Here is a 14,414-nt window from a genome sequence, read left to right as displayed (position 1 = left end):
CAACATGCCCCAAACAAAATTCAACTTTTCCCCTCAAACAAGCCTCTTTACTATCTTTCTTCTGCTGGTCACACCAACCCAGGCTCAAACCTGGGAGACACCCTTGACTCTTCTTCTCTTTCACCCTCTGTTCTTAGTCTTGTTCATTTTTCCTCAATGTACAGACAGGGCAAGCCATACCTACAGTCCACTGTTTTTAAGATAATTGCCCTGTTCTCTTTTCCTGTGCTTTTTTTTTTTTTTTTTGAGACGGAGTCTTGCTCTGTCGCCCAGGCTGGAGTGCAGTGGCGCGATCTCGGCTCACTGCAAGCTCCACCTCCCGGGTTCACGCCATTCTCCCGCCTCAGCCTCCCAGTAGCTGGGACTACAGGCGCCCGCCACCATGCCCGGCTAGTGTTTTGTATTTTTAGTAGAGACGGGGTTTCACCATGTTAGCCAGGATGGTCTCGATCTCCTGACCTCGTGATCCACCCGCCTCGGCCTCCCAAAGTGCTGGGATTACAGGCTTGAGCCACCGCGCCCGGCCTCCTGTGCTTCTTAAGGAGGCCAGGCCCTTATCTCACATAGCACAACCGGGGTCTCCACTGCCAGTCTCCCTTGCTGCTCTCCTGCCCACTATCCGAACATTAGTCCTCTAGCACTTATTGCGCCAAGTTCTAGCTCCAAGGTCCTCTCTTAGCATCCAATCCTGTCTTGGCATCAATCTTGACTACCATGTGCTCACTAATATCTTGCTCTTGTGTGGCTTTCTTCAGTCTGATCCATGGTCACCAGCTTCCCCTGTCTGCCCCTCCTTGCTTTCTCTCTCCCTCTGAGGGCAAGGGTGAGCCATACCTGCAGTGCACGGTGATGGGGTGGTTCCCTGACTGCTGCTGCTGCTTCTGCACGGCGGCGATGATGCTGATCATGCCCTTTCCGTCACTGGGGATGCCCACTTCAGGCCAGCCATGGAAGTGGAACTGTCGGATCTGCCGGCTCTTATTCTCCTTTGGAAGAAAGGGGATCAGGCAGGCAGGGGTAACCCTGCTCTTCCTGGGGACAGAGTCCACCCACCACCCATCTTACCCTGGTGTTGGTGACCAGGAGGTCTCGGACGGTGTAGCTCTCACATTCCTCCTCCTTCTTCAGTTCCACTGTAATATCTCCATAGGACACCAGTCCATCGGATGGCCAGTACTGGGCACACTTCTCCTGGAGGGACAAGTTGGAGAGGTGAGGGGCTCAGAGTACCACATGTATAGAAGCAGCACTGCCCACGAGCAGCCTGACCTCTCTCAGTACAGCCACCTCTTACGCTGACACACTTCGTCCTCAAGGTATTGAAAACTTGTAGGATCATTATATCACATCATTCCAATTAGCTTCCGATCGTCACCAGAGACTCAACAGACACTGACGGGGTCTGTAAAGAACTCTGACTACAGGCTCACAGGGTATCCAATACTTGGTGGCTGGAGGGAGAGAAGGAGTGAAAATCTTTGTTCCAATTCCTTTCTTTTTCTCCCATAGGGTGTCTTCATAGTGAACGCTGCTTACATCCGCCAGATTGCTAATTCAGAAAATCCGAACCAATTCACATTCCCAGACAGCCACGGGCTTCACCACCGCCCAGGCCACAGTATCCTTTCTCCCTTTTACCTTTATCTCTTTGATCTGCAAGGTACCTTCAAGTTGCTAGCACTCGCCTTTCTGTCCTTGCTAGTGAGCAGGAGGTGGTCTACTGTCTGTCTTTGCTTGCACCTGGCTCACTTCCCTCTACAGCTCCTTGTGGGAGTGGCTGCGTCTCTTTTCATTTCTGTATTCCCCACACCTTGCACAATGCCTGGCACATGGTAGGCTCTCAGTATCTGGTAAATGAATTTGTTCAATGTCTGCAGAACAAGCCAAGGCATAAATACATAAATATAACATCACACAGTTATGCTGCCCATTTCTTTAGAGAATTTTGGGGTAAGAGCTGAGATTCTTCACTACTGGCAATTGAAAATTCTCAACCATACATATAATGTCATTGAAAGATTTGGAAAAAAATTAAGTAGAAAAAGAAGTTGTGAATAGTCTCGCAGTCCAAATAAAATCATGATTATTAAAGTGGTGAATCAAGGACATGCCCTGGGCTAGTGCTCTTCTACCCATGCTCTCTAGGAGCCCTGGGGATGCCTCAGGGATCGGTGCTCTGGGCCTCTCTTCAACCAGAACAGCCCAAAAAAAAAAAAAAAATTCTCATTAAGGCTCACTTCGTCAGGCATTATAATTAGTTTTTATGGCACTGGTGGGTGGAATGGTTTTTGCTACCATAGTGCCTTCTCAACACTGATTTACACAATGTCTCAGCTGGGATGAAGACTTGGCCTTTAAAACCATCAGAACCATGAGGTCCCGATGGGTGTGAGAGTCACAGAGTGTGTGTGCTGGAGGAATTAAGCGTGATCTCTAAGACAGAAATACATATCAAGTCTAGGGACCAGATATCAACACTAAAAGTCTCTAATTTTTTTTTTCTTTTTTGAGAGAGTCTTGCTCTGTCGCCCAGGCTGGAGTGCAGCGGCATGATCTTGGCTTACTGCAACCTCCGCCTCCCAGTTTCAAGTGATTCTCCCACCCCAGATTCCCCAGTAGGTGGGACTACAGGTGTGCGCCACCATGCCTAGCTAATTTTTGTATTTTTAGTAGAGACAGGGTTTCGCCATGTTGGCCAGGCTGGTCTCAAACTCTTGACCTCAGGTGATCCACCTGCCTCAGCCTCCCAAAGTGGGAAGATTACAGGCATGAGCCACCATATCTGACCAAAAGTCTCTAAATTTTGTATACATGGGTGGATTTTCTCTCAAGATCTCTGGAAGACCAAAGAGGATTTTTTTTTTTTTTTTTGAGACAGAGTTTCGCTCTTGTTGCCCAAGCTGGAGTGCAATGGCGCAATCTTGGCTCACTGCAACCTCTGCCTCCCAGGTTCAAGCGATTCTCCTGCCTCAGCCTCCCAAGTAGCTGGGATGACAGGCATGCGCCACCATGCCCGCTAATTTTGTATTTTTAGTAGAGATGGGGTTTCTCCATGTTGGTCAGGCTGGTCTTCAACTCCTGACCTCATGTGATCCACCTGCCTTGGCCTCCCAAAATGCTGGGATTACAGGCATGAGCTGCCGCACCTGGCCTCAAAGAGGATTTTTAAGACAAGGAGTGACAATGATTTATATTTTCAGAAGGACCAGCAGCTGCCATATGAAGAACTAAAGGTGGGTTAGAATGGGAGCGGGAGGACCAGTTACCAGGCCACTGCAGACGCGGCTGCGCATACGAGTCATCCCCAGAGTCCCATGGGCAAGCAGTGAGAGACGAGGGCTTGTTTGAATGACAGCAGTTATGCTGGAGAAAAGTGGGGAGGCTCTGCCTGTATCAGGACTTAGTAGCAGACTGGATGTGAGGGGTGAGGAGAGGGGAGTAAGGAAGGTAACTCTCAGATTTTAGACATGAGCAACTGGGCAGAAGGTGGCTATTTATTTAGAAGGCTAGGAGTGGGGTGGACTAGTGTCAGGGGAAGGAGGAAATCAGGAGCCCACATTGGGAAGGGGGACAGGTGACTGGGCTGGAGACGTAGATTCAGGATCCCTGGCATATGGGTTGTACTTAAAGCCACAGGACTGGCTGAGATCCTGAAGGGCTAGTGTGTCAAAAGAAAACAGAGTGGGCTAGTGCCTGAATCTAGTATACTCCAATGTTTTAGAGGAGGAGGTCACAAAGAAATAACAAAGGAACTGCCAGGTGAGTGAGTGGGGTGATGCTGTGGAAGTAAGTGTTCTGAGGAGGAGAAGGGAGGCACTGACTCTATCAAATGCTGCTGTAAGGACAAAAAAAAAAAAAAAATCAGAAAAGAGAAATGACCTGTGGATTTGGCAAGAGGTCAGTCACTGGTGATGTCGACTAAAGCAGTCCCAGGGGGGCCAAGCCTGAAAGGAACAGAGTGAAGAAAGAACTTGGGGGGAGAAAGCCAACTCTTTTTTTTTTTTTTTTGAGATGGAGTCTCACTCTGTCACCAGGCTGGAGTGCAGTGGCGCGATCTTGGCTCACTGCAACCTCCAACTCCGTGGTTAAAGCGATTCTCCTGCCTCAGCCTCCCGAGTAGCTGGGATCACAGGCATGCACCACCACACCCAGCTAATTTTTGTATTTTTAGTAGAGATGGGGTTTTGCCATGTTGGCCAGCATGGTCTCGATCTTCTGACCTTGTGATCCGCCCACCTTGGCCTCCCAAAGTGCTGGGATTATAGGCTCGAGCCACTGCACCCGGCCGAAAGCCAACTCTTTAAAGGAGTTTTGCTGGGAAGGGGTGCAGAAAAACAGGATAGTAGCTGGAAGGGAAAGTGGGATCAGCAAATTTTTTTGTTTTCAAAAGATAGGAAATGTAACATGTATAGGCTGATGAAAGTAGTGGTTAGAGAGGGGAACTGCTGATGGAGGTGGGAGAGAAGATGGTTATAGCAGCAACATCCCTGAGCAGGCAGGAGAGAATGGGGCCAAAGGCACAGTGGACAGCTGGACTGAGAGATGCAGAAACCCTTTTCCACTGTAACAAGAGAGAAGAGAGTTGGTACAGATTTGAAGAGGCTGGTTGTTTGGGGGTGGGAGGATGACAGTGTTCTTGTCTGATTTCTTGGAGAAGAATGAGGCCAGGTCACAAGCTAAGGTGTGAGTATGATGGGACAGGCAAGAGCAGATGCTGGAGGTTTCAGGAAGAAAAGGAGGAGCAATAGCATTGCTAGGTGGCACCAATTACCCCTATGAGATTTGTGGTCATTAGTTCAATGTGAGAGCATTTGGCACTGTTTTGTGTTTTTGCCCAGTGATGTTTGCTATATCAGATAGAGGCATATATCTGGGTTTTACTAGAGAGCTTGCCATGAAAGTAAGAAAGCATGAGGGATGCTGGGCGCGGTGGCTCACGCCTGTAATCCCAGCACTTTGGGAGGCCGAGGCGGGCAGATCATGAGGTCAGGAGATCGACACGATACTAGCTAACATGGTGAAACCCCGTCTCTACTAAAAATACAAAAAAATTAGCCGGGCATGGTGGCGGGCGCGTGTAGTCCCAGCTACTTGGGCGGCTGAGGCAGGAGAATGGTGTGAACCTGGGAGGCGGAGCTTGCAGTGAGCTGAGATCACGCCACTGCACTCCAGGCTGCGCAACAGAGCGAGACTGTCTCAAAAAAAAAAAAAAAAAAAAGCATGAGGGAATAAACAAAGGTAATAATGATAATGACATACCACAAAAACTCCAATCAGAAAACTCAAACGCTCAAAAACAAAACTCAAAACACAAAAACAGAGTAAGAAGGAAGGTGAGGACATGTTTGGGGTGGCTAATGTTGAGAAAGTGGAGGCATTAATGGCTCTAAGGACTTGACAAAGACAAAAATGACTGGAGTAAAAGAGAATACTGAGGTGGGAGGAAGGAGGCAGTAACCAGGGCGGATGCCTTGTTGAGATTCTAAAGGTGGTGCAGATACAGGGCAGATCGTGACTTGACCACAGGATGAGGTGGCTGAGGAAGCTGAGAAATAGAAAGACAAAGGATAGATGGATCATCCACATGGTGACTGATGCCTCCAAAACCAGAGTCAGGAACAGGGGCTCAAAAGGAGCAGTAAGCCTGCTGTTAAAATCATCAGTGGGTAAGGGACAAAAGATAGGGAATGGGTGTTCAAGACCAGTAGAAGAAAAGCTGGGGACTGGAGTTACATCTCAGATTTGTGTATTCAGGTTACGGCCTCTAGATAACAGCATCTTAAAGAAGTGAAACCGAAGCTTTTCTGTCTTTTCTCCCACTTTGTCTTTCCACCAGACAGCATGAAGTCTCTTATGCGATCTAAGGCTGACACTGGTGATGGGGACACACAGCTTTGTGGAGACTAATGCTATCATGTTTCACTATGCTTTAGAGAAGCAGGATGAGGCCTAGGGTTGGGCTAACCTAGCATGGGAGTTCCTGGCACTGCTCTGACTGCCCAGGCTGATGGTCCAAGCTGCAGCTGCTGAGGGAACCCAAGGCTTACCAGGCATCCTGGTGAACCCTTTTACTTAAAACGGAGCAGAAGGCGGCCAGGGGCAATGGCTCATGCCTGTAATCCTAGCACTCTGGGAGGCTATGGCAGGCGGATCACTTGGGGTCAGGAGTTTGAGACCAGCATGGCCAACATGATGAAACCCTGTCTCTACTAAAAATATGAAAATCAGCTGGGCATGGTAGTGCATGCCTGTAATCCCAGCTACTCGGTAGGCTGAGGTGGGAGAATTGCTTGAATCCTGGAGGCGGAGGTTGCAGTGAGCTGAGACCGTGCCACTGCACTCCAGTCTGGCGAACAGAGTGAGATTCCATCTCAAAAAAAAAAAAAAAAAAAAAAGCAGAAGGAGATAATTTAAAATTCTTAATTCCTTTGGGATTTTAATTTATATAGGTATAGAATTTATATTTTGGGATTGGATTTTTTTTCTCTGGGAACTTAATATTGTAAGTGAGGATGGTAGTGTCACTGTATAAATGTAGGCACCTTTCATTGCATCATTTAGGCCTGTTGCGTTAATGATCTCTGGAACCTACACTTGACAACATGAATGGAACAGAAAGTGAACTTGGGGTCCAGTGAGGCCTTGTAAAGAACATCACTAATATCCTGTTCTGATCCACTCAGAAGCTTCTGAGGGCAAGCACTACTGTCTGCTTCACTGGCCCTAGGAAGATAGAGCATAAGGTACAGTGGAAGGTAAAGGGAGAGGCCTCACTCAGCGGGTAGGAGAATTTGTGTGTGCATGACTCTTCTCCCCACTGCCATACACATGAAATGCTTCCTGGTCCCCTACCCTTTACTCTTACTAGGTCCTTTTCAAGGATGGAAGAGCCTGCATCTGACGGGACAGAGGTGGAAATGTTCACTGGGCCACATTTTATCACAGGGCAGTGGGCTGAGATGGTCCTTGTGTTCGTGGTTCCAGCTGTTTGGCCTGCTCTTTGGTCGTGCTCATCACATATCTGGAGGGCAGGGGTGCAGGAGGAACCACATGTAGGGCCCCGGTCTGATCTGCAGGTTCCAACACGGTTGATCAGAGAGGGCTGGGAATAGGCACCTAGCTCCTGAGAACACTGTGGCTCATTTCCTAAATGGCCTTTGTTACTCAGGTATGTGCTTCCTTGACTGCAAAGCCAAGCACCTTAACCAAACCTCCCACCTTGTCAGTATTGTTATTAATGATGATGAAGACGCTGGGCGCGGTGCCTCACGCCTGTAGTACCAGCACTTTGGGAGGCCGAGTCAGGCAGATCACCTGAGGTCAGGAGTTTGAGACCAGCCTGGCCAACATGGTGAAACCCCATGCCTACAAAAATACAAAAATTAGCTGGGCATGAATGGTGGGTATCTTTGATCCCAGCTACTAGGGAGGCTGTGGCAGGAGAATAGCTAGAACCTGGGAGGCAGAGGCTGTAATGAGCCCATATTGTGCCATTGTACTTCAGCCTGGGTGACACAGTGAGACTCTGTCTCAAAAAAAAAAGATGATGGAGACCTACAAAGTATGTCTGTTGATTAGGTACATCATACAAGTCTAAGAAGAATAGCTAATGAGTTAAATGGCTGATTACAATTCAAAAAAATGCCGGGCACTATGGCTCAAACCTGTAATCCTAGCACTTTAGGTTAATAGGTGGGTGGATCAATTGAGTCCAGGAGTTCAAGACCAGCGTGGGCAACATGGTGAAACCCCGTCTCTACAAAAAAATACAAAAACTAGCCGGGCGTGGTGGCACGTGCCTTTAGTCCTAGCTACTTGGTGGGCTACGTGGGAGGATCACTTGAACCTGGGAGGTTGAGGCTGCAGTGAGTTGAGATCGTGCCACTGCACTCCAGCCTGGGTGACAAAATGAGACCTTGTCTCAAAAACAAACAAACAAACAAAACAACCTGATGTAATGAAACATCAGGGTGAGCAAATATTGTAAAGCCTTGTACCAAAGTTAACATAAGTACAGATGGGGAACAAGTAGTGACTTGGGACAACTAATGTAAAACATACTTTGTATTTTAAATGTTGGACTATAAATTCAATGAGTCATGAGTGGGTGCCATCTTTAATTCCTCCTCACTTCACCCTCTCTGGGATAGCACCCTCTCACCACCTAAGTCCAGGCCACCAGCATTACTGCCACAGCTTCCGCATTTCTAAAGCGTCCTCCTCACTGCTGCCAGAGGGAGTTTTTAAAAAACAAACTGGGCCGGGCGCGGTGGCTCAAGCCTGTAATTCCAGCACTTTGGGAGGCCGAGACGGGCGGATCACGAGGTCAGGAGATCGAGACCATCCTGGCTAACACGGTGAAACCCCGTCTCTACGAAAAATACAAAAAAAAAATAGCCGGGCGACGTGGCGGGCGCCTGTAGTCCCAGCTACTTGGGAGGCTGAGGCAGGAGAATGGCATAAACCCAGGAGGCAGAGCTTGCAGTGAGCTGAGATCTGGCCACTGCACTCCAGCCTGGGCGGCAGAGCGAGACTCCGTCTCAAAAAAACAAAACAGAACACAAACTGGATGTTGTCAAGGGCTCTTCAACTCCTTTGTGAAGATCAAACTCTTCACTGTGGCTTAAAGGAATTTTCTCACCAGGCCTTGCTAGCTTCTCTCCAGGCCCATTCTCTGGATTCTGATCCCTGCTAAGTGACACTCCAGACATAATAAATCACTCATTTGCTGCAATGTGTAACCTCAACAGAAATAATTTTTAAAAGAATAAGCATTGTCAAAACACAGACTGGGTTCCCCTGTAATGTGGGGGGTGAGGGAGATATCCCTGAGATTGAATGTGCTTAGTAGAGGCTGTATGATTCTGACTCAGGAACAATATTAGGAGGTTTCCCATACTGAGAGGAAGTTGACCTAGGGGACTGCTAGGGTCCCTTTTTAGTATGAGTTTCCATACAACTCTGCTTTTTAATTGACTTGGAGGGCTTTTTTCTTTAAAAGATTTCCTTATTATTGAATATTAGACTGTAAGTTTCTTGTTTGTGCAATTTCTTAAATTCTACTGCTTTATTTTATGTAGTCAGCAATGAGGCAATCCCTTCTTAGGGACACTCATACTGGGTCTACCTCAGAACCTTGATCTAGCTGCCCTGCCTGGGGCACTGGGAAGGAGAGAGTGCCCTGCCTGGGGCACTGTGCAAAGGCTAGGCTAGGGGGACTGTATTCAGGAGAAAGTGAAAGGGTGTGAGCTGTCTGGGAATAACATAGAGGCTCAGATCACACTGCTTTTCTAGTCTTGGGAGAAGCTAACGACTGCTTAGACACCAACTGGCTGGGCAAGCCTGGAAATGCGTATGTATTTATATACCTTTTAAGTATGTACTTATACTATGCAAATGTACTCTTTGGACCGTATAAGTCGAAGACAAGGTCCAAACACCTTCTTGCCTTCCCAACCTCCCTATTTACACACACACCTTTTCATGCTGTCTCTCAACGCCCAGGACCTTTTAAGCTCACCTGGCCTCTCTCCTCCAGTTCTGTTAGCATCACGATAGAGCAGGATTTCCACTCCCAGATCATTCGCCAGAAGTCCTCAATTGTGTGGAGAAGAGGGCCCTGGCTGGCGATATAGGAGTCCTTCTGCCGGTAGCCCTGCATGGGCCAGGTTAATTGCAAGGGTGAGATGGTTTAATCAGAGAGGGACTAGTGGAGAAGACAGGCCACTAGGAAGGGATGGGGACTGCTTGGAGGCAAACTCAGCCCATACAGAGCTCCCCTGTGGCCAAGGACTAAACCCTATCTGACAAGCTGGTTGCTTTCTATAAGAGACAGGGAAGTGGAAACAGGGATTAGAGCTAGGATGAAGAGGACAGGAATGGGAAAGATCAGAGGGCAGCCAGGTTCCTCTTGGCTGTGGTCTGCACTGTGAACTTTTTCTTCCAGGTATTATACTGCTGCATGCCATCTGTTTTTCCCCACCTTCTGCTCTACGGAGCTGGACAAACCTAATGTACAGGGTGAGTGGGTGGGTGGGTATCAATTCACTATTTGTTGACTGATTCAAACATGATCCTCCCCAGCAGGTATGGGAGGGAGGCACTGCAAGTCCTGGCTGGATCTCCATGGGGTGTTGGGGGCTTAGGGGTCACACCCACCACTTACATCAATAAAGGATGCATTCACATAGTCTGTATTCTCTTCGCCCCGCTTAACTGGAATGATCACTCTGTTGAATTCATCTGTAAGAAGGACAGCGGCTCTAGCCAATATCATTTGTCTTCTCCCTCTCCTTGCATTGCTCCCACCTCAGGCCCTGGGCAGACAGAATCCCAGCTGGGCAACGACATGTCTGTTCCTAGCTCATTAGGGAGAAAGCCTTTGGCTTTTACGTTCTTTTATTTCCAGAAGCCACTAAGGTGCAACAAGAGGCAACGCCATGTTGTTAACTGGATGCAACAAGAGGCAACGCCATGGTTTTTGTCTACAAGCCAATCATTAACTAGTACCTGAGAAGTGGAAGGGGTGGAGGGAATTGAGGGATGGGGCAATAAGGCTCTGGAGTGGAGGGAGGGCTCTTACATGGAATGATCTGTAAAACACGGTTCTTCTTCATGTTGGCTGGAAGGTTTCCAGTCCGCATCTTGTCATTCTGGATTTTGATTGATGTTAACTTCTGAATTGGGAAGGGGAGGGGAAACATTACTAATCCCAGTAACTGAACTTGACAAGATTATACCTGTCACTCGGCCTGCACCTTCAGGCCACTCTGGCTCCATACTGCTCTTCTCACCAGGGCCCTGACCTCTGTTCCCATATGTTCTTGTCAGAAGCCTGAAGCCAAGAGCCTGTTTGGGAAATGCTACCTTCCAGGCTCCTGTGGACTCTCTTGAGAGTCTCCTGGCCTGGAATTTTGTGATCCTGGAGCAAGGGATCCCAGCATTGTAGGAGGGAGTGTGTCCACTCTGCAGTTCCACCCCCAGAGGCTGCCTTAGGCTCTTCAAACTTATTCAGAATCGCATCCTCCCTTCCCCTGATTCTGAGGCTCCTTCTTGACATTTGCTATTCAAAGTGTAGCCCATACACCAGCAGCGTTGGCTCCATCTTATTAGAAATGCAGAATCTCAAGCCGGGCATGGTGGCTCATGCCTGTAATCCCAGCACTTTGGGAGGCCAAGGTGGGCGATCAACTGAGGTTAGGAGTTTGAGACCCACATAACCAACATGGTGAAACCCTGTCTCTACTAAAAATTAGCCAGGGGTAGTGGCACGTGCCTGTAGACCCAGCTACTCATGAGGCTGAGACAGAAGAATCCCTTGAACCCGGAGGCAGAGGTTGCAGTGAGCTGAGATCGTGCTATTGCACACCCCAGCCCCAGCCCGGGTGACAAGAGTGAAACTCCATCTCAAAAAAAAAAAAAAAAAAAGAGAAAGAAATGCAGAATCTCAAGCTCTAACTCATACCTGCTGAATCAGAACCTACATCTTTTTTTTTTTTTTTTTTTTTTTGAGACAGAGTCTTGCTCTGTCACCCAGGCCGGAATGCAGTGGTGCAATCAGCTTACTGCAATCTCTGCCTCCTGAGTTCAAGTGATTCTCCTGCCTCAGCCTTCCAAGTAGCTGGGATTACAGGCATGTGCCACCATGCCTGGCTAATTTTTGTACTTTTAGAAGTGATGGGGTTTCACCATGTTAGCCAGGCTGGTCTTGAACTCCTGACTTCAGGTGATCTGCCTGACTCGGCCTCCCAAAGTGCTGGGGTTACAGGCATGAGCCACCACGCCTGGCAAAAGAACCCACATCTTGACAGGATCCCAAGGAAATCTGTGCATGTGCTATTATTTGAGAAGAACTTCTCTAAGGAAAGTGGTCCTCCCCACCCCAACCCAGAATCTCCTGCTTCTGAGAGAGCACTTTTTTTTTTGAGATGGAGTCTCGCTCTGTTGCCTAGGCTGGAGTGCAGTGGCACAATTTTGGCTCACTGCAACCTCTGCCTTCCAGGTTCAAGCGATTATCTCGCCTTAGCCTCCCCAGTAGCTGGGACTATAGGCATGCGCCATCATGCCCAGCTACTTTTTGTATTTTTAGTAGAGATGGGGTTTCACCATATTGGCCACGGTGGTCTTGAATTCCTGACCTTGTGATCCATCTGTCTCAGCCTCCCAAAGTGCTGGGATTACAGGGGTGAGCCACTGTGCCCGGCCTGGGAGAGCACTTTTACTGATGACAGTGTGACATATGCCTTAGGTGTGTTGGGAACCATTGTCTAGTGGCATATAGGAGCTATCAGTGATCCAAGGTCCAGAGGCCAAATGTGGTCTGCTGCCTGCAAATAAAGTTTTACAAAACAGCTACACTCATTATGTTTACCTATTGGTTATGGTTGCCTTTGTGTTACAAAGACAGCACTAAGTAGCTGGACAGAAACCATGTGGCCTGCAAAGCCAAAATATTTATTATCTGGCTCATACAGAAAAAACTGCTCTTGCTGTATATCATAATCACCTCGGAGGGTTGGGGGCCTTAAAATACTGTTGCCTGCTTCTCCCTACTCAAACACAAATGAAGTGATTCCAACGTGCAGGATGAGCTGAGAATTACTAGAGTATGAGGAAAGGACCACCTCCTTAACCACTGGCATGCCTCACAAGGGGATTCACTGTTGGCAAATGCACAGTCAGGCATCCCATGTTCCACAGATTACAAGGATCTTTCAATCTGAAGGAGGTTATCCAGCTCCAATTTACCTTAAACTCCTCCTCTAACCCATTGTTGCTGGTTCCTGGAATTTTGTTGTAAATTTTCTGCAGGTGGGTTTCTAGAGAGGTCACTTCCAGTTCTGTATCTCCATAGAGATAATGCTCCAGAAGGGCTTGGTATATGAAGACATACTGCATCTGAAACATGAATGACACACAAGTTCTTGCTTATATACAACATAGTTCTCATGCCAGATCACCCGCTCCCACCCCCACTTCACTCCAGTCCATTTCTCCTTTGATCCTAGCAGGAATAAAAGGACTTCCTCTTATCATCCCGATTTAGTGAAGTGGGATTTGAAATGCAGGAGTCCCTGTGGGGCTGCTTAACTTGGGAAGAAGGGTCCAGGTCTACCTTGGGGGTGGTGGACGCCTGGAGAGAAGGACAAACTCAATTCCTCCTCATTCTGAGAGTGCAGATTTAATAGTCTGAAGGGGCTGTCAGAAACTGGAGACACCCAAAGTCTCCGATAGTCTGGTCCCTGCCTCCCTCCTGGTGCTAGGTTCCAACTGCAGAGCCAGTCTCACTGCTACTCCCAGATATGGCTGAGCTTCATCATGTCTCTGGGCACTGGTTCTTTCAGCTGCCTGTTCCCTAATCCTTGAAGTCCAATAACCTGTCATCTGCCTTCCTGACTCTCCCAGGCATGAAACCACAACCTCCTCTGTGCTCAGTTTCTTTGAATACATAATTTATAAGAGCCCTTCATCACTTCAAGCGGGCCAGCCCCTCCACACCTGTGGGTGTTTCTTGTCAGGGGGGACAAGAGATTGAGAAAAGTAATAAGACACAGAGACAAAGTGTAGAGAAAGAACAGTGGGCCAGGGGACCGGCGCTCAGCATATGGAGGACCCGCGCTGGGACTGGTCTCTGAGTTCCCTCAGTATTTACTGATCACTACCTCTACCATCTCGGTGAAGGGGATGTGGCAGGACTATAGGGTAATGGTGGGCAGAGGGTCAGCAGAAAAACATGAGCAAAGGACTCTGTGTCATAAGTAAGTTTAAGGAAAGGTGTTGTGCCTCAATGTGCACGTAGGCCAGATTTATGTCTGACTTTACACAAACATCTCAGTGCAGTAAAGAGCAGTATTGCTGCCAGCATGTCTCACCTCCAGCCATAAGGCGGTTTTCTCCTATCCCAGTAAATAGAACGTATGATCGGGTTTTACACCAAGACATTCCATTCCCAGGGAGGAGCAGGAGACAGATGCCTTCCTCTTATCTCAACTGCAAAGAAGCCTTCCTCTTTCACTAACCCTCCTCAGCACAGACCCTTTACGGGTGTCGGGCTGGGGGACGTTCAGGTCTTTCCCTTCCCATGGGGCCATATCTCAGGCTGTCTCAGCGGGGAGGAACTTTGGACAATACCCAGGCTTTCTTGGGCAGAGGTCCCTGCGGCCTTCCACAGTGCATTGTGTCCCTGGGTACTCGAGACTGGAGAATGGCGATGACTTTTACCAAGCATACTGCCTGCAAACACATTTTTAACAAAGCACATCCTGCACCGCCCTAAATCCATTAAACCTTGAGTCAATATAGCATGTGTTTCTGTGAGCACAGGGTTGGGGCTAGGGTTACAGATTAACAGCATCTCAAGGCAGAAGAATTTTTCTTAGTATGGAATAAAATGGAGTGTCTTATGTCTTCCTTTT

General features: G+C 48.2%; 1 protein-coding gene across 3 annotated transcripts in view; it reads right to left on the bottom strand.

Annotated features, from left to right (window-relative positions):
- The window catches only part of PTPRA (protein tyrosine phosphatase, receptor type A), a 174,476-nt gene that overhangs the window by 2,789 nt on the left and 157,273 nt on the right, over positions 1 to 14,414 (bottom strand). For all 3 annotated transcript variants that reach the window (XM_025400744.1, XM_025400743.1, XM_025400745.1), the window contains 6 exons: positions 12,748 to 12,897; positions 10,583 to 10,676; positions 10,166 to 10,242; positions 9,521 to 9,655; positions 1,066 to 1,191; positions 835 to 986 (listed from right to left, as the gene is read on the bottom strand). In XM_025400744.1, the coding sequence (XP_025256529.1) occupies positions 835 to 986; positions 1,066 to 1,191; positions 9,521 to 9,655; positions 10,166 to 10,242; positions 10,583 to 10,676; positions 12,748 to 12,897 (734 nt within the window). The remainder of the gene's footprint in view (positions 1 to 834; positions 987 to 1,065; positions 1,192 to 9,520; positions 9,656 to 10,165; positions 10,243 to 10,582; positions 10,677 to 12,747; positions 12,898 to 14,414) is intronic.

The sequence above is a fragment of the Theropithecus gelada genome, chromosome 10, assembly GCF_003255815.1.
Source record: "Theropithecus gelada isolate Dixy chromosome 10, Tgel_1.0, whole genome shotgun sequence".
Classification (NCBI taxonomy): domain Eukaryota; kingdom Metazoa; phylum Chordata; class Mammalia; order Primates; family Cercopithecidae; genus Theropithecus; species Theropithecus gelada.
The sequence above is the reverse complement of the archived record's forward strand: the minus strand, read 5'-3'. Positions and strand labels throughout refer to the sequence as shown.